The sequence below is a fragment of the Chrysochloris asiatica genome, unplaced genomic scaffold (genome assembly GCF_000296735.1).
Source record: "Chrysochloris asiatica unplaced genomic scaffold, ChrAsi1.0 scaffold00159, whole genome shotgun sequence".
Taxonomy (NCBI): Eukaryota; Metazoa; Chordata; class Mammalia; order Afrosoricida; family Chrysochloridae; genus Chrysochloris; species Chrysochloris asiatica.
In genome coordinates, this window is record NW_006408677.1 from 4,136,758 (window position 1) to 4,155,545 (window position 18,788).

Here is an 18,788-nt window from a genome sequence, read left to right on the forward strand (position 1 = left end):
GTATCTAGAGTAAACAGTATCTTTTAAGAGATTATATAGAGTACCAGGAAATACATACATGTAATTCAATCCTTGGTCTTCAAATACTCTGTGACTGAAAACAGTATGCACATGATAATCTTGTGCACACTGTGTAAAGATGTGGATTTCAACTGTGGCCATTCTATTTCAGAAAGTGTGAAGCCTATACTCAGACATTCCACGTTCTTAGTTTATCTAGTGATGCTATCACAGAAAACCTTAAACAGGTAGCTTTAACAACAGAAATTTGCTTTCTTAGAGTTTAGCAGATTAGAAGTCAGAATTCAGGGTGCCAGCTCTAAGGGAAGGCTTACTTTCTGTTGGCTCTGGAGGTAGGTCCTTGTCCCTCTGAGCTCCAAAACAATCTTTATGTGGCTTGGCATCTCTCTTCCCCCACCTTTGCTTCTCTTGCTTGCTTGTTTAATCTCACTTATATCTCAAAAGAGATGAACTCAAGAGAGAACCTACACTAAGTATGCCTCATTAACATAACAAAGACTACCCATTCCCAAATGGGTTAGTAACAATAGGCATGTTGTTGTTAAGAGCCACTGAGTTGATTCTGACTCACAGTGACCCTGTGTTGTTTGAACCACCAACACTGTGGTTAGCACTCCAGTGCTTATCCTATAGTACCACACCAGGACTCCAAACCACAAGCATAGACGTTAGGATTCACAACACCCCATTTGTTAACATACTTAATTAAGTAACAGAAATCTCATTAAGAGGGTCAGATTAAGTATTACAGGCCATTCTGGCTGCTTTGGTTTGAAAAGCAACATGTCAGTATATATCAATTCCCAACACTGTGGCTTCAAATCTCATTCAAATGAAATGTCCTGACTTCTACCTAGGTTTTATGATGTATGAAGACTGATACATGAAAACAAATTATTGACACTGAAAAACCATTTCTCATAATTCAGTTAAAATTGATGCATATTACTAAAGCCGCTAAGCCAAGTGTAATGTAATAACATTTTAAGGCCTTCATTTTGGTCTGCTAGGTATAAGGAAGCTATATTAGTAACTAACTACTATAATGTTTCTGCATCAGGTTTATTTGGGGAAAATACGTTACACAATATCCTTTAAATTTCAACAAGAATACATTGGATATTTTTCTGCAAATAATTTCTATCAACCAGATTTAGAGCTAAAGTGTATAATTCTAGTGATGGCAACAGATATAACATCTTCATTTAGTTTAAACAGCAATCAATTTAATAGGTCACTAGCAACAATAAAAAGGAGCTCTGGTAGCGTAGTGGTTACGAATTGGGCTGCTAACATCAAGGTTGGCAGTTTGAAACTACCAGCCGTTCCACGGGAGGAAGGAGAGGTTTTCCGCTCCCGTAAAGGTTTACAGCCTCGGAAACCCTGTGCAGGGTCGCCACGAGTCGGAACCAACTCTGTGGTACTTAACAACAAGCAACAATAAAAGAAATTTGAGGTAAATACATTTTTTAAAGCCACACCTTAAAAAAATGCATGCTGAATACACATACACATGTGAACTGTCTAGAAATTCACATGATTTTCTTTTCAAAGAACATCTTTATCTTAAGATAGTGGGAGAAGAGAAGAATGAAAATGATAGTCTTTCAACATTAAACTTGCAAAATTCTGGGATTCTAATGAGACCAACATTATAAATAAAAAATAAACTGTCATCTTATTTTTTAACTGCTTAATAAGGAACTGTTTTGTAAGGATATCTTAATTTCTTATCTATCCACAACATTTAAGCAGAAGCATCTGAACCACTTCAGCATGGATGAATATGTACTACTACCTACAACACATTTCTTCATGTTTCAGGGCTATCACACCTTTAGTAAGAAAGAGGGGCATGATCAAAAAAGATCTTTTCAGGCTTCTATAGTAACAGGGTCGCTATGGGTCGGAACCGACTCGACGGCACTTAACAACAACAACAACAACATAGTCATAGGAGACAACTCTTAAATTTGGCGCTCCCAGTTAGCTTCAGATTCTCATCATTAACTATTAGGGATGAAATAACAAATACCATGGGAAAGTTCCCATCTTTCTTAGCAATGGGGGGAGACAAGAAAAACAAGCTGATAAAGAGAGTCAGAAGGCAATGTTGCTGTTGTTCAGTGCCGTTGTGTCTTTCCCAACTCATAACGACACTGCATAGGGTTTCCAAGGAGTAGTTGGGTGGGTTTAAACCACCAACCTTGTGGTTCGCAGTTTGGTGCTTATCCTACGATGCCACACCAGAACATAAAGCAATAGCACTGACTAAATCTGTTCTGAATCAGCATTACTGAAACACATGCTTTAAAAAAAATCGTAACAGGACTTCTGGCTTAACAGTGGATTAGGGAGAGTTGCTGTGTAGACCTCCACCAGTAATAACACAGAATACCGGACTAAGCAGGTTCAGGGGATGGTCCCCGAACTCTGAACTACATATAAAGGAATATTTAGAAGGCTTGAAGGTTTACTACTAGTGGAAAATGTAGCAGAAGTTAAAAAAAAAAAAAAAGGTAGTATTTTCTGATCTGCGGTTGCCAGCAGGTCCCAGAGGGCCATATTGGGCTTGACAGACCTGAAGGGCAGGGGAGAGCTCCCATTTCAGGGGTCTGGCCAATCGTCAGAGTTAAAGAAAGAAAGGTATGAACATCTTTTTTCTGTTCATTTGTCTCTCTCTCTAGTGACTACAGGGGGTGCCTAAGTGAGTGGACAACCCCCCGCCCCTGGAGGGTTCTACTGCGCACAGATCAGCTCAGAAAAGTCCACTGGGCCCAGAATTGAAGAAGGGGGAGGAGTCAACAGGAACATCTTAAAACGGAAGGGTCACCCAAAATGGCTCAAGCCAGACCTGGGCTGTTTCTCACTAAGAGTAACGCCTGAATGAGCTTGAAGAGATGGAGAGAAACAGACAAAAATGGAAAGAGGCCAAAAATTAAGTCTTGAGTTCCGTAATAAGGATCAATAGTAACATCTTGAAATTTCTCAGGCAGCCTTGAAGGCAACAAGCCAAGAGAGGGGTGTTAAAGTCTTAATCATACTTTGCTACAGGTTTCTTTTTCTTTCTATTTTTTGTTTGCTTGTTTTGTGGTGATTATAGACTTTAGTGTCCAATCTGTTTTTTGGTGTGATGATTTTGTTTTTTGTATTTTTTTTGGTTCCCCTTTTACCTGGGGAGGGCAGGGGGGAGATTTTGATCTTCCTATGTTACCCAAGAAGAAACAGCAATTACTGTCATATACCCAAGCTACAATCGCACCCTTTAAAATCCCACCACGCAGGCAAGAGTCAATACCAACTGCTATACACCAGATAGATAGCCAACACTTGCTAAAATTACTCTGAGTTGAGTAATAAGAGAAGTAAAAAGGGAGCCCATATTTTGATCACATCTACCTGGGGGTAATCTCAGAAAGATTAATAATACACCAACATTCATCTAAGCATTGAAAACATATCTAATTATTGAAAATGCCCCCAAAATAACAGAAGATTTCAGCACATGTCCAGAAACAAGAGGGAGTAGTTGAAACAAATGAGCTGGAGGTAGACCTAGACTTCCCATTAGAAAGAGGGCAGGCTTTGGAACTGATATTGAAGTGAATCCAATTGCTCCACCAAGGGGTTGAGAAAAACAAAGAAGTCAGGAAAGCACTACAGGAACAATTGAATAAGATAGAAATGGCATTGGAAACAATTCAACACCTGCAAAAAAAAAAAAAACAATCAGTCCAAATAATTAACAATAAAATATCAGAAATGGACAATAGGACAATACACTGAACGGGCAAAGGAGCAGAATTGAAGAGATGGAAGGCAGAACCAGTGAGCTGCAAGACAAATCTCTTAATACTGCAAGCAGAAAAAAGAATTAAAAAATCTGAAGAGAGTGTAAGATTCATGTGGGACAACATATAGAAGAATAACCTGAGGATTACTGGAATTCTGGAACAGCAAGGATCATAGAAGACCACAGAGGAGACAGTTGGAGAACTGCTGGAAGAAATTTCCCTAATAGACGTCTTCCCTAAAGATGAAAAGATATGCGTTCAAGAAGCTGAATGAATCCCACAAAGGATAGACCCCAAAAGAAAATCACTAAGACATATCATAATCAAGCTCTCCAAAAGCAAAAACAGGAGAGAATCCTGAAAGCCGCTAGGGGAAGGAGAAGTGTTACTTAAAAAGGCAAGCAAATAACATTAAGCTCTGATCTCTCAGCAGAAACCATGCAGGCAAGAAAGAATTGGGGAGACATACATAAAACCCTGAAGGAAAAAAAACTGCCAATTAACAATCATCTGCCCAGCAAAGCTTTCAATTAAATATGATGGTGTAATAAAACATTCCAGTATAAACAGAAGCTAAGGGACTTTGTCAAAGCCAACCCAAAACTTCAAAACATCCTAAAGGGAGTGCTTTTGACTGAGAACCAACAAGAACAGACAACCAGAGATTGACATATGTGGTAGCACTACCCGGAACTTAATCGACAGATGGAGGAGTCTAGAACAGAAAAAACTACAAGAACAAATTCAGAGGATCTGGGAGGTGAGTCCATGATCAAAACAATTACAATGTGAAAGCAAGGAAAAATACAGGAACAGAGATCCAGGTGACAAGGAGGTCAGGTAGATTTCAGGATAAAATAGACTGTTTTAAATGGAGAAAAAAAGTTAATAGAATATAGAGCACAGGTTAGGGGATAGACATATTATAATTCAGGTGTTGGGGATGGCATTACACAAGAAGGGGAGGGGAATGGAAGAACAAGGTAGACAGGGGAACATTTAGATAGGTTTTCAGGAGCGAAATGGGAGAGGTAAATAGTGATGTATGCTCAACCTTGGAACTACTTGAGGGGGAGAGAAAGGAATATCAGGAAACATGATTACAGAAATCTTGTAAGTCTGTTTTCAGTCTATAACTGATTGGAATACCTAAAAGGGGTTCTAGAACTTGCCCAGTGAAATAGGTTTCCTGTGGAAACCTGTACTGTATAGGACCTTAGGTGGAATACTGATCCCCATACAGAATCTTCTGAGGTGGGACATTCCCACTTGAAAGTACATGCAAACCAGGCTGCAGCAGCTAGAGGAACAGAAGATACTTCCTGAAAGAAAGACCAGCAGAAAAACAAAAACAAAATAAAAAACAAAAGCAAGCAAGCTGTTTGCCAGGTAGCCATTAAGGCAAGCAATCAAGCCCCTCCAGGACAAACCTCAATCTAAGACTGAAAATCAAAGGGAACAGATGAGCAGGCATATGAGCTCACTGGTGACCACATTGGTCTACATTTGAATGGCAGTGGGGAAAAGTCAGTAATGAAGATATGGGCTGAGTTTGACCACGTTCCATAGACTCCTGTCGACCTCGAGATGAGAGAGAGAAGAGGAAGGGCTGCTTGGTCCCAAGTTTGGGGAGACTTGGGAACTCCAGAGCTCACGGGCACTGACCAAGCCAGGGAGGGCTAGAGCTGAGAGCGAAGCATACAACTGATATAAAGTATGTATGGGGAGACACACAAGAACACCCAAATTTGCAGGTATTGCAGGTAGTGCCCATTTAACCTAGCTTCGATGGCTTGATGACCAGAGCTCGACTATAGGAAGACACAGAAATTTGATAAAGGAAGCAAGTGTAAATTGCTACATTTTGATGAGCTTGATCTATACTTATGGATGTAGCTCAAAATACCAACTTAGAGGGAAGGAGTCTTCACATCATCATGGATCAAACCTATCCCCTCTGTATACAGGGTTGATAGGGATGGGCAAATTAGACATTGGCTACCTAAAAATGGGGCGGGGGGAGCTATAAAAGCACGAAGTGGCTGGCTTACAAGTTTTCAAGAGGGAGTTTAATTTCAGAGTGTGCAGGGAAGGTAGACTCTCCACTGAATAGTTTTCATCCTGTCTAGATGGGTCTGGTGAAAGGAAATGGTTATGAGTCTTGTGATTCAATAATAATTGTTATCATTATTAATTGTGAGCCTCACAACCGTTAAGGTAGAAGTTTTATAACATAAAGGAGGGAGTAGTTAATCTTACATTCCAGGAACAGAGGACCCTAGGACCATCAAGGGAGAAGAGTATGAGCAGAAGAGAAGCAGTGACACCAGAGATGGAGGCAGAGATGATGACATGGAGAGATGGAGCAGCTGAGGACTCTATAGACTCATGGAAAGAGAAAGGCTGTGTGCTGGCGGCCAGAAGGCAGGCTTGCAGAATGAGCCCTTTGGTTGTTTAAATGATTATATATTCCTGAGTGCTTCTGTGTACATCAAAAATAAATAAAAAGAATTTCCCCAAAACAAAAAAACCCAACCACCTAAAAAACATAGGGAATAGAAGCAAATACTGTTAAATGATGATGCATGGACGGGATTGTAATCATTGTAATGAAACAAAATACGATAGGATGAGTGCAAAACTGATGTTCTCCCATGTAAACTATTACTCAATTCACAATGAAAGCTTAAAAAAACACCCCCCTCCAACACACAAAAAAAAACCATTTAATAACAACAAAAAATCATTGGGGAAAAATATAAAATGTTCTAGATTTTGATATTCATTTCTCATTTTATTAGAATCAGAATATTTACATCATTTCTACTTTTGAAAGTCTTGAAGGCTTTCTTTATAGTGCAATAAAATGTGAATGTTAAAAAAATGATTTGTTCTGTAAACCTTCATTAAAGTCACAATAAAAAAATCCTAATAATCTGCTGTTGTTATTAAGTGCCATTGAGTTGGTTCTGACTCATAGCGACCCTGTTTATTATTTCGAAGGAATGACTGGTGAGTTTGAACCGATGACCTTGTAGTTCAAACTGACCTTGAGGTCGAGTGCTTATCCTAAAGCTACACATCAGGACTCCAATAATCCGTAATCCTCCTTAAATAAACAAGTAGATGTCTTGCTACTCTGGGAAAACAGAGTCGCACATTTAACTTGTTTTAAATCTCAAAACAAGGGTTGTTGTTAAGTGCCATCAAGTTGGTTCTGATTCATAAAGACCCTATATAGGGTTTCCAAGGAGTAGATGGTGGGTTTGAACTGCCAACTTTGTGGTTAGCAGTCCAGTGCTTATCCTACAGTACCATACCAGGACACCAACAAGTAGCAAAATTTTAAATGCCCTAGTTTAACTACTAAGTTTAAATATTCAATGTCTTAGTATCCTTATTTATTATTGATTTGTATATTTCAAAAAGCATACTTACCACATGCAATTGACCAGTAAATTTGAGAATCTGGTGTTTGGTGTAGAATGCGAAATGGAGCTACTTTAGCAGTAGAATCTAAGACTGAATCAAGAGTTCCAACCAGAAGCCCTGTGGAAAGAGATGGTTGAAATAAGGATTTTATAAGAACTACATAAAAATCAGTATCACATCATGGGAGAACCAATTAATGCATTTATCTTTTGTTTTGTTTCATTTTATTTTGAAGCTTTTATGAATTGAGTGAGTGAAGGTTTACAGGGCAGATCATCAGTTTTACATTCAGCAGATCATTGTTGTTGTTGTCAGGTGCCATCGAGTCGGAACCGACTCATAGTGACCCCATGCACAGCAGAATGAAACAATGTCCGATCTTGAGCCAACCTCACTACCGCTGCCACACTTGACGCCATCAATGATGCCACCTGGCTGATCTATCTCGTTAGGGGTCTTCCTCTTTTTCTTTGACCCTCCACCTTACCCAGCATGACATCCTTCTCCAGTGACTGTTTCCTCCGGACAATATGTCCAAAGTATGAGAGACGAAGCTTAGTATCAGCAGATCATTACAATGACTAAAATCCCTTCCAGACATCTTTAGATAACAGTATTTACCTCTATTACTTTTTTTTTTTTGATGTACACATACCACATTGAAAATATATATTCGTTTAAATGTCCAAAGGGCATATAGCCCTCTGTTGCTCTGTCTCTCTATAATGCATTTATTGTAAATTACTATTTTTGTTCAAAGAGTCCCTACAGAGATTTGTTTTCCTAAAGAAAACACAAACAAGCAGAAAAAACATTCTGAATGAAGTATGCCTATGTGAGTGGTGGTGGTAGTTATGTACTGTTGAGTTGGTTCCGACTCATAGTGACTCTGTATTGGGTTTCCAAGACTGCAATCTTCACACGAGTAAAAAGCCTCATCTTTCTCCTGTGGAGCAGCTGGTGGATTTGAATTGCTGACCTTTTGGTTAGTAGGCCAACATGTAACCCACTATGCCACCAGAGCTTGCCTATGCAAACAGTGTTTGAGAAATTTATCTTTCAGTAAGGATAAGGCTGTCTCGATTATTCAAATCTCACAATATATCTGCAACACTTATATATTTGCTTTATATGGCTGTGTGTATAGCAAATGAAAATGTGGACTCTAGTACTCAGAATATAAGTAGCTTGGTATATGTGAGATAAGACGTTATTACCGGCATGTTACTGTTGTTGTTAAGTACCGTGGAGTCATTTCTGACTTATAGTGACCCTGTACAGGGTTTCCAAGGCTGTAAATCTTTACGGGAGTAGAAAGCCTCTCTTTCTCCGGTGGAAGAGCTGGTGGTTTTGAACTGCCGACCTTGAGGCTAGCAGCCTGATTCATAAACCACTATGCTACCAGAGCTCCTTACTGTTGTTGTTAGATGTCATTAATTTAGCCCCCAACTAATTGTGATGTCCAAGGAGCTCTGGTAGCGTAGTGGTTACGAATCAGGCTGCGAACCGCAGGGTCAGCAGTTCGAAATCACCAGCCATTCCGTGGGAGAAAGATGAGGCTTTCTACTCCCATAAAGATTCACAGCCTCGGAAACCCTGTACAGGGTCGCTATGAGTTGGAACTGACTCCATGGCACATAACAACAACAATGGTGATGTCCATGCACAATGAAAGGAAATGCTACCTGGTCCTGTATCACCCCCATGTTCAGTTGCAGACTGCATTATTGTGATCCATAGAGTTTCCATTGTCTTATTTTAGGAAGTAGATCACCCAGCCTTTCTCCCTAGATTGACTTAGTCTGGAAGCTCTGCTAAAACCTGTTCAGCATCATAGCAACACAAGGCACATGACTGGAAATGTCTCTAACATGGGGGGTGAGAATTTCACCACGGCCCCATAAGCAGATTACATTCATCTCTTAAAAGGCAGAATTGGTTTGGGTCAAAAAGAAATTACAAGGATAGAGGTGGGTAAATAAGAAGGGGAGATGGAACAAAGAGATACAGAGAAATGTGCTTTAGTTGTCAAGAACTGTTGAGTCAGTTCTGACTCATAGTGTCCTGTAGAGAATGTCCAAGGAGCAGCTGGTGCATCTGATCTGCTGACCTTGTAGTTAACAGTCCAGTGCTTAAACAAATAAAAGGAAAAGGAGCTGTCCAAAATGCAGCATCTAATATCAATTAGCAATCTGACAGGGTATAGATAGTGGGGAAAAAGAAGAAAGAAAGAAAATTTTGGCAATAGCAATGAGTGCAAATTAGAGAGGAAAGAAGCTATCTGATATGAATTAAAAACAACAACAACAACTAGGGTATGGATGGAAGATTTTGTTTAAGAACTAGAAATCACATAACGCAGTGCACAGGCAGGATTGTCTCTAGCTAACCCTACTTGCAGTGCAAATCAGTCTAAGGAGGCTGAGATCATCTACCTCTGATGCTCAATAAATGATGCATAATAAATCCCACTCTACAGGCCAACTGAGTCCTGCAGAAATCTTAGCTTCCCTTTCTTGGTCAGTTCAGAACCCAGGTGCTTGCTCCAAATGTCCCTTTCTCTCTCATCCCCATTTACCCAGGGTTAGGTCAGCAGGTACCAGCCCTTTCTCTGTTTCTTAGGTTGGATAATTCAATGGAATGACTCACAAATTCCAGGGGAAGGGTTATTTTTAATCTTTAATAAAACATGATACAAACACAGAGGTAGAGGGCAAGGTCTGGTAGGGATCTTGGCTCAGTTTCCATGTCTCCAGGGAGCACGCTTACCCTCCCTCTCCCAACCCAGAAAGCTCCACTAAGCTTCCATCTATCAAGGTTTTTACTGGCCTCCCCAAGTGACCAGGATAGATTGCATCATTTCTCCAGAGGCATATATGAGTCAGCATCAGGCCCTCAGGTGCTTCCTCTGGTTCTGGTGAGTCCCCCCTCCCCCTACTCATTGGCCTCAGGTGTTGTGCAACTCACAGGAATCAAGACCAAAGGTCAAATTGTTTACTGCAAGGGGGTTATATACCTCATACAAGTCAGCGATTCTGAATGTGAAGATCTTGTAGGAAATAGAATAGAAATGAGGAGGAGGAACACAGAAAATAATTATACTTCAAGTAATAAAGATGGAATTACTGGAGAGTTTGGGAATAAAAGGAGTAAAATTTTATCATGTTCAAAGTGACATAATAACTGAGAAATTAGGAGATTTGACTAAGAGGTCAAGGAAAAGGAAAGAAAAGTGGGGGCTTAACATATACAAATAGTGTCTTAAAGAGTGGTATGATTGAAATTACTCAGGAAATGGAAAAAAGACAAGGAGAATGTTCTCAGTTTGAAGGCAGGAGAGAGAAAATGTTCCAAAAGTAAGTTAAGAGTGAGAGCAAAAGGCAATCAACAGGGAGGGTAGATTACATCTTAGTGGGTATACATATATTAACCTGAGCAAAAAAGGATGGAAGCAGGAGAAGACACAGAGGAGTACAAGAGTTAAAGGCATCAGGGGTAAATACTGCTTTATATACAATCCCACAATAACAGTGATCAGAGAGTAAATGCATGGATAGACATGCAGGATGAACAGGTGTGGGAAGGGGAGCAGCAGTATACTCACAAATACAGGTTTGACAGAATAATTTTGCACATGGGTATTTACTTTTGCTGCAAATATATCCATGAATGTGGTGGTGCATACAGGGGGCAAAATCATAAAAACATCTTAGACATAACCAAGCACCTTGAGGGAATGTGTTGCTGGACTTGGGGGCTCAGGACCATGGTCTCAGAGGATACCAAGTTCAATTGGCGCTACACACTTTGCAATGCCAATGTTCACCATCCTCCTTTGGTGAATAGCAACTGGGGTTTTAAAAGCTCATGAGTGACCATCTAAGATGAAACTATTGATTTTCTCTGTGTGGAGGAAAGACGACTAGTGAAAATTGACAATGCCTGGAAACAATTTGTCTAATGGACTAATGGAACACATGAATGTTAGTCTCCACCACTATGAGACCAGGCAAACTAGATGGTGCCTGGCACTAGGCAACTCCTCTGAAAGGGATATTAGAAGGTCCTGGCTAGAGTAGAAGAAAAATGTGAAACGAAACTCAAAATCATTAAGAAAAAAGAAAAGAAAAAAAAAAAGGACCAGGCTTACTGATCAGATAAAGAGTGGTTAGATCCCCAAGACTATGGCCCTTAGTCACCCTTTAGGTCTGGAAATGAATTCACCCCCATAGCTCAATTCTGAGCCAAACAATAGTTATAAATATGGAACAATAGCACTAAGGAGGTATATACATCTTAGAATAATCAACCATTTGAGATCAAAATGGCAGCATTTACCCAGAAAAAGTTCAGAAAGGAGGATAACTGGAAATAGGAAACGCAGGGAGGAAGTAGGATAAGTGACGTTACATTGTGGGGATTACAATTAATGACATGAAACAAAATATGTATTAATTAATTGTTGAATGGAAAACAGATTTTCTCTGTAAACCTTCACCAATTTCACACACAAAAAAATATTTTCAAATCTGGGCGCAAAACAATTTATTTCACCTTCCAACCTCAAAATATGTTTTATCCAAATTGATTCTTAATTATATCAACTGTAGGGACAGAGTAGAACTGCCTCATAGGGTTTCCAAGGTTAGGATCTGTAAGAAGATAGACAGCTAAGTCTTTCTCCTATGAAGCATTAGGTAGGTTCAAACCACAGATCTTTTGACTAACAGCTGAGTGCTTACTTACTGCACTACCAGGACCCCTTCATTTCACCTTTGTTGTTGTTGTTGTTAAGTGCCGTTGAGTCTGTTCCGACCCATAGCGACCCTGAATAGGGTTTCCGAGGAGTGGCTGGGAGCTTGACCCACTGACCTTGCGGTTCAAACTGACTTTGTAGTCCAGTGCATCAACCCACAGGGCCACACCACCTTTACACCACTTTTAAAATAAAACTATCTAAATCCTATTTCCTTATTTACATACACTAGAAAAGGTAGTAAGTATTAGGAGAATGGGAGTAAGAATATAGAGGTAAAGAAAAGACTGGTTCAGCTGAAAACTAACAGTGGGCATGTGGATGTATAAGGTGGCAGGGTGGAAAGAAGAAGGAGTCCATTAGATATCATTCTTGAGAGATATCATATCCATCACTTATCTGAAATAAGACTCTGAGGCTGGAGACAAGGGAGACAAAAAAACTGACAAGAAAGATAATTTTTGTCAGGAGAAATACATGCAAGATTATAGGTGCCTTACAAGATGTAGGGGGGGAAATAGTCGGTTTTTTAAAAGTGCATTTAAAAGAAGCAATTAGCATAAAACTATGCAACAAATAATTTGGAAGCTGGTGCTAGAATAAATTTCCAGTCACTTCAGCTCATTAAGCTGAAATCATCAAGTCCCTGAAAGTCATTCAGAAATTAATATGTGCCAACATCTGAGTTCTAAAAGCACAAGAAAACAAGTAGATGACTTGGGTTGCTTTTCTATATACTCATACACAGAGGCTCATCATCTGACAAAGACATGAATCAGCCCATACATGGAAAATCCTACAGCTACCCTAAATACAAACGAGAATAGATACTGTCAGCTGCATGGATGAACAAAAAATGGAAAAGCTCAAGAAGTTAACAACTATCTGTTGAATGAATAAGTAAAAAAACAGTATTTTAAACCCTGGTAAAGCTCTAGAAAGGAGCTCTGGTAGCGTAGTGGTTACGAATCGGGCTGCTAACCTCAAGGCCTGCAGTTCGAAACTACCTTGGAAACTCTGTACAGGGTCACTATGAATCGGTAACCGACTCCAAGGTATATAACAACAACAACAAAGTTCTAGAGGGTTTTGGTAGTATTCTGCTATGCAAGTCACACCCAAATTTCAAAGGAAATTCACCACCATAATTTATGTGCAATACTTTGTTGTTGTTGTTAGGTGACCTCAAGTTGATTTTCAACTCATGAAAGTTGATTTTCAATCCTATGGGACAGCATAGAATTGTCCCATTTGGGTTTTCTAGGCTATAATCTTCACATAGTGCCAACTAGGCTCCTTATTAAATGCTATTGCGAGATAATAAAAAAGCAAGGTTCTACCACAAGAAAATAAGAAGCCTTGGTAGTGTAGTGTATTACAAACTGGGCTGGTAACCAAAGGTCAGCAGTTCAAATCTACTAGCTGCTCCAGGGGAGAAAGATGAAGCTTTCCGCTACAGCCTTGGAAATCCTATACTGCATCACTATGAGTCATAACTGACTCAGTGGCACACAACCACAACAATGATTATTGTTGACTAATCCTTTTCGGTGGTCAGGTGGATTCTTTGTGTGTGTGTGTGTGTGTTTTAAAAGTTTTTATTGTGGATTGAGTGAAAGTTTACAGGGCAGATCATCAGTTTTACATTCAACAAGTCATACAACTTGTTTCATCAAAATTACAATCCCCTCCATGTACCATCAGTTAACAGTATTTCTCTCTATTCACTTTAGCACCTTTGTTTTTAAACACTCAGGCATATATAATAATTTATACCACTCAAAGGGCACATTATGCTAATCTTCCTCCTGGCCACTATCTCTTAGTCCCTCTCTTCCCAGTCTAGAGTCCTCAGCTGCTCCCTCTCTCCATGTCCCCATCTCTGCCTCTATCTCTAGTGTCGCTACTTCTCTGGATAAGGTCCCGCATTACGCTTGTGCTCTTCTCCCTTGAAGGTACTAGGGTCCTTTGTTTCTGGACTGTAAGATTAACTACTCCCCCGTTTTTGTTACAAAACTTCTCCTTTACAATTGTGACAGTCGCAATTAGTCATGGTAACTATTACTCACTATTGAATCCTAAGAATCTTATCCCATCTCTTAACCAGACCCATCTAGACAAGATGAAAACTATTCAGTGGGGACTCTTTCTTCCCCAAAACACTCTTAAACTAAACTCCCCCTTGAAACCTTGTAAACCAGTCACTTTGTGCCTTTATTGCCCCCTCATTTTAAGTAGCCAATGTCTAAGTTGCCCATCCCTACTACCCTGTGTACAGAGGGGATAGCATTAATACTTGATGTGAAGACTTCTTCCCTCTTTATTAGTATTTAAAGTGACTACCTCCATGAGGCTTTCGATGGTGTTGATCATGACAAGCTATGGACAACACTGCGGAGTATGAGTATTCCACGGTACTCATCAGGAATCTGTACTTCATTGTACTCATCAGGAATCTGTACCTGGACCAAGAAGCAGTTGTTCGAACAGAACAAAGGAACACTGAATGTTTTAAAATTAAGAAAGGTGTGTGACAAGGTTGTATTCTTTCACCATACTTATTCAACCTGCATGCTGAGCAAATAATCTGAGAAGCTGGGTTCTATGAAGAAAAATGTGGCATTAGGATTGGAGGAAGACTCATTAACAACCTACGATATGCAGATGATACAACCTTGCTTGCTGAAAGTGAAGAGGACTTAAAACATTTACTGATGAAGATTAAGGAGCACAGCCTTCGATATGGATTACATCTCAATGTCAAGAAAACAAAAATCCTCACCACTGGACCAATAAACAATATTCTTATCAATGGAGAAAAGATTGAAGTTGTCAAGGAGCTGAAATGGATTGGTATTGGCCACTGAATTGGACAATCATATGTTTTACCATGCTGGGAACAAAAAACTGAAGAGGAATAGCATTACATTCATAGTCAAAAAGAACATTTCAAGATCTTGAAGTACAATGCTGTCTGGAAGACAAAAGTGCAGATGTGAACCACAAGGTCAGCAATCTGAGCCTACCAGCTGCTCTGCAGGAAAAAGACGAGACTTTCTGCTCCACTCCTGCAAAGACTTACAGCCTCAGAAACCCTATATAGGGTCGCTATGAGTCAAAACCAATTGTACAGCACTTAACAACAACAAGGAAGACCAGTTAATACCACAATTATTCAATTTTTTTTTGCACAAAATACTAAAGCCAATGATAAAATTGAAGAATTATACTAACTTCTTCAGTCTGAAACTGATCAAAGTGAACAAGATGCATTGGTAATCACTGGTAATTGGAATGTGAAAGCTGGAAGCAAACAGGAAGGATGAGTAGTTGGAAAATACAGCTTCAGTGATAGAAACTGTGTTGGAGATCACATGACAGAATTTTGCAAGACCAACAACTTATATATTGCAAAAACTTTTATCAACAACATAAAAGGCAAACTATATACACTGACCTCCTCAAATGGAATGCATAGGAATCAAAATGACTACATCTGTGGGAAGAGACAATGGAGAAGCTCAATATCATCTGCCAAAACAAGGTAAGGGGCTGACTGTGGAAAAAATCATCAATTGTTCATAAGCAACTTCAGGCGGAAGCTGAAGAAAATTAAAACAAGTCCACAAGAGACAAAATATGACCTGGAATACATCCCACTTGAATTTAGAGACCATCTCACAGATTTGACACATTAAATATTAATGACTGAAGACCAGCGGAGTTGTGGGATGACATCAAGAACATCATACATACAGAAAATATAAGGTCATTTAAAAGACAGGAAAAAAGAAAAGACCAAAATGGATGTCAGAATAGATACTGAAATTTGCTCTTGAAAGTAGAGAAACTAAAACAACTAAAGAAATAATGAAGTAAAATAGCTGAACAGGAAATTTCAAAGGGCAGCTCAAGAAAGTAACAGCAGAGACAATGGCAGAAGCAATTGGCATAGATAGAGCAGCTGTGCCTTAGGGCGGGAAGGCTGGCTTGAAAAATGCACCCTATGGATATTTAAACAAATATATATTTTCCATGTGGTAGGAGTTCTGGTGTGGCACTGTGGGTTAATGTGCTGGACTGCAGGTCGACTGTTCAAACTTACCAGCCATTCTTTGTAAACCCTACACAGGGCTGCTACAGGTTGAAATCAACTTGATGGCATGTAACAATAACAACCACAATGTGTACATCAAAAAAAGAAAGCAGGAATAGAAGTAATACTGTTAACTGATGGTACATGGAGGGGATTGTAATCAATGCAATGAAACAGAATATGATTTGTTGAATGTGAAACTGATGATCTGCCCAGTAAACTTTCACTCAAGTCACAATAAAAACTTTAAATAAATAATAAAGAAGATAAAGTATTATAATGAAATGTGCAAAACCCTGGAGTCAGAAAACCAAAAGGAAAGAAGAACACATTTCCCAAGCTGAAAGAACTAAAGACCTCACCTTAAAATACTGAAAAGAGTCTATGGGCAAAATACTGAATGGCACAGGAAACATCCAAAGAAGATAGACGGAATACATAGAATTGGTCGATGTTCAACCATTTTAAGAGGGAGCATATGATCAAAACCCACTGGTATTGAAGGAAGAAGTCCAAACTACACAGAAGGCATTTTAAAAAAACAAGGCTCTAGGAATTGACAGGATACAAATGGAAAGATTTCAACAAACTGATGCCATGCCGGAGGTGCTCACTCATCTATGCCAAGAAATCTAGAAGACAGCTACCTGGCCAGCCAAGTACAAGCGATCCATACGTGCCCATTCCAAAGAAAGATGACCCAATGGAATGCGGAAATCACTTAATATCATTGTCACATGCAAGTAAAATTTTACTGAAGATAATTCAAAAAGTTGATGAAGTACATAGACAGTGCGTAGCCAAAAACTCAATCCAATTCAGAAGAGGAAATGGAACAAGGGATATCACTGCTGATGTCAGATGGATCTTGGCTGAAAGCAGAGAACATCGGAAAGATGTTTACTTGTGCTTTATGCAAAGGCATTTAACTGTGTGGATCATAATAAACTATGGCTAACATTGTGAAGACTGGGAATTCCAGAACACTTAATTGGGCTCATGGGGAATCTGCACATAGATCAAGAAACAGTTGTTAGAATAGAACAAGGAGATACTGCCTGAGTTAAAATCTGGAAATGTGTACATCATGGTTGTATCCTTTCACCATACTCATTCAATCTGTCTGCTGAACAAATAATCTGAAAAGGTGGATTATATGAAGAATTCCATGGCATCAGAATTGGAGGAAGATTCATTAATGACCTGAGCTATGCAGAATACACAACCTTACTTGCTGGAAGCAAAGAGGACTCAAAATACTGAAACTCAAAGGCTTTACGAATTGCATCTCAATTTAAAGAAAAAGAAAATCCTCACAATTGGACTGATACATAGCATGGAAAAAAGATTGAAGTCTTCAAAGATGTCATTTTGCATGAATCCACAATCAACTTTCACAGAAGCAACAGTCAAGAAATCAAATGACATATTGCATTGGGCAAATCTGCAAAAGACGTCTTTAAAGAGTTAACGAACAAAGACATCACTTTGCGGACTAAGGTGCACCTGACCCAAGCTATAGTATTTTCAATCATTTCATATGCATGTGAAAATTGAACATTGAATAAGGAAGACCTTAGGAAAATCAGTGTATTTGAATTATGGTGTTGGCAAAGAATTTTGAAAGTCCTACAGACAGCCAGAAGAACAAACAATTATATCTTGGAAGAAGTACAAACAGAGTGCTCCTTAGACATGAGAATGGTGAGACTCTGTTTCTACTACTTTGGACATGTTGTCAGGAAGGACCAGTCCCTGGAGAAGACATCATGCTTGGTAAAGTGGAGGGTCAACGAAAAAGAGGAAGACCCTCAATGAAATGGACTGAAACAGTGGCAGCAGCAACAATGTGCTCAAACATAACAACTCTTGTGAAGATGGCACAGGATGGACAGTGTGGGTCAGAATGGACTTCAAGTAACAGGTAGTCTCTGTTGTGTACAGCTTATTTTTTTTTCTTTTCTTTTTAATTTAAGGTTTTTATTGTGGATTCAGTGCAAGTTTACAGGGCACATCATCAGTTTCACATTCAACAATTCATATAACTTGTTTCATTACATTGATTATAATCCCCCCATATACCATCAGTTGAAAGTATTTTTCTCTATCCACTTTAGCTTTTTAAAAAAACACACAAACAAAAAACCCACTAAGGCATATATAATAATTTACATCTCCATAGGGCACATTCTGCAAGTCTGCTCCTGGCCACCAGTTCTTAGTCCTTCTCTTCTTAGTTGATGAATCTAGAGTCCTCAGCCGCTCCGCCTCTCCATGTCCCCATCTCTGCCTCCATCTCAGGCACTGCTGCTTCTCTTGATAAGGTCCCACATTCTATTTGTGTGTTCCTGTCTTGATGGTCCTAGGGTCCTCCATTTCTGGACTGTAAGATCAACCACTCCCCTTTTTATGTTACAAAACTTCTACCTTTACAAGTGTGACAGTCGCGATTAGTCATGATAACAGTTATTCACTATTGAATCTTACAAATCGTATCCCCATCTCCTTTCACCAGACCCATGTAGACAAGAGGACAGCTATTCAGTGAGGACTCTTTCTTTCCCCCCACACTCTTAAACTAAGCTCCTTCTTGAAACCTTGTAGCCACTCACTTCGTGCCTCTATTGCCCCCTCATTTTAGGTAGTCAATGTCTAAGTTGCCCGTGCTTATCTACCCTGTGCACAGAGC

General features: G+C 39.4%; 1 protein-coding gene across 1 annotated transcript in view; it reads right to left on the reverse strand.

Annotated features, from left to right (window-relative positions):
- TBC1D8B (TBC1 domain family, member 8B (with GRAM domain)) overlaps window positions 1-18,788 on the reverse strand; it is a 156,083-nt gene that overhangs the window by 111,132 nt on the left and 26,163 nt on the right. The window contains exon 2 of the mRNA XM_006871052.1: window positions 7,254-7,364. Within this exon, the coding sequence (XP_006871114.1) occupies window positions 7,254-7,364 (111 nt within the window). The remainder of the gene's footprint in view (window positions 1-7,253; window positions 7,365-18,788) is intronic.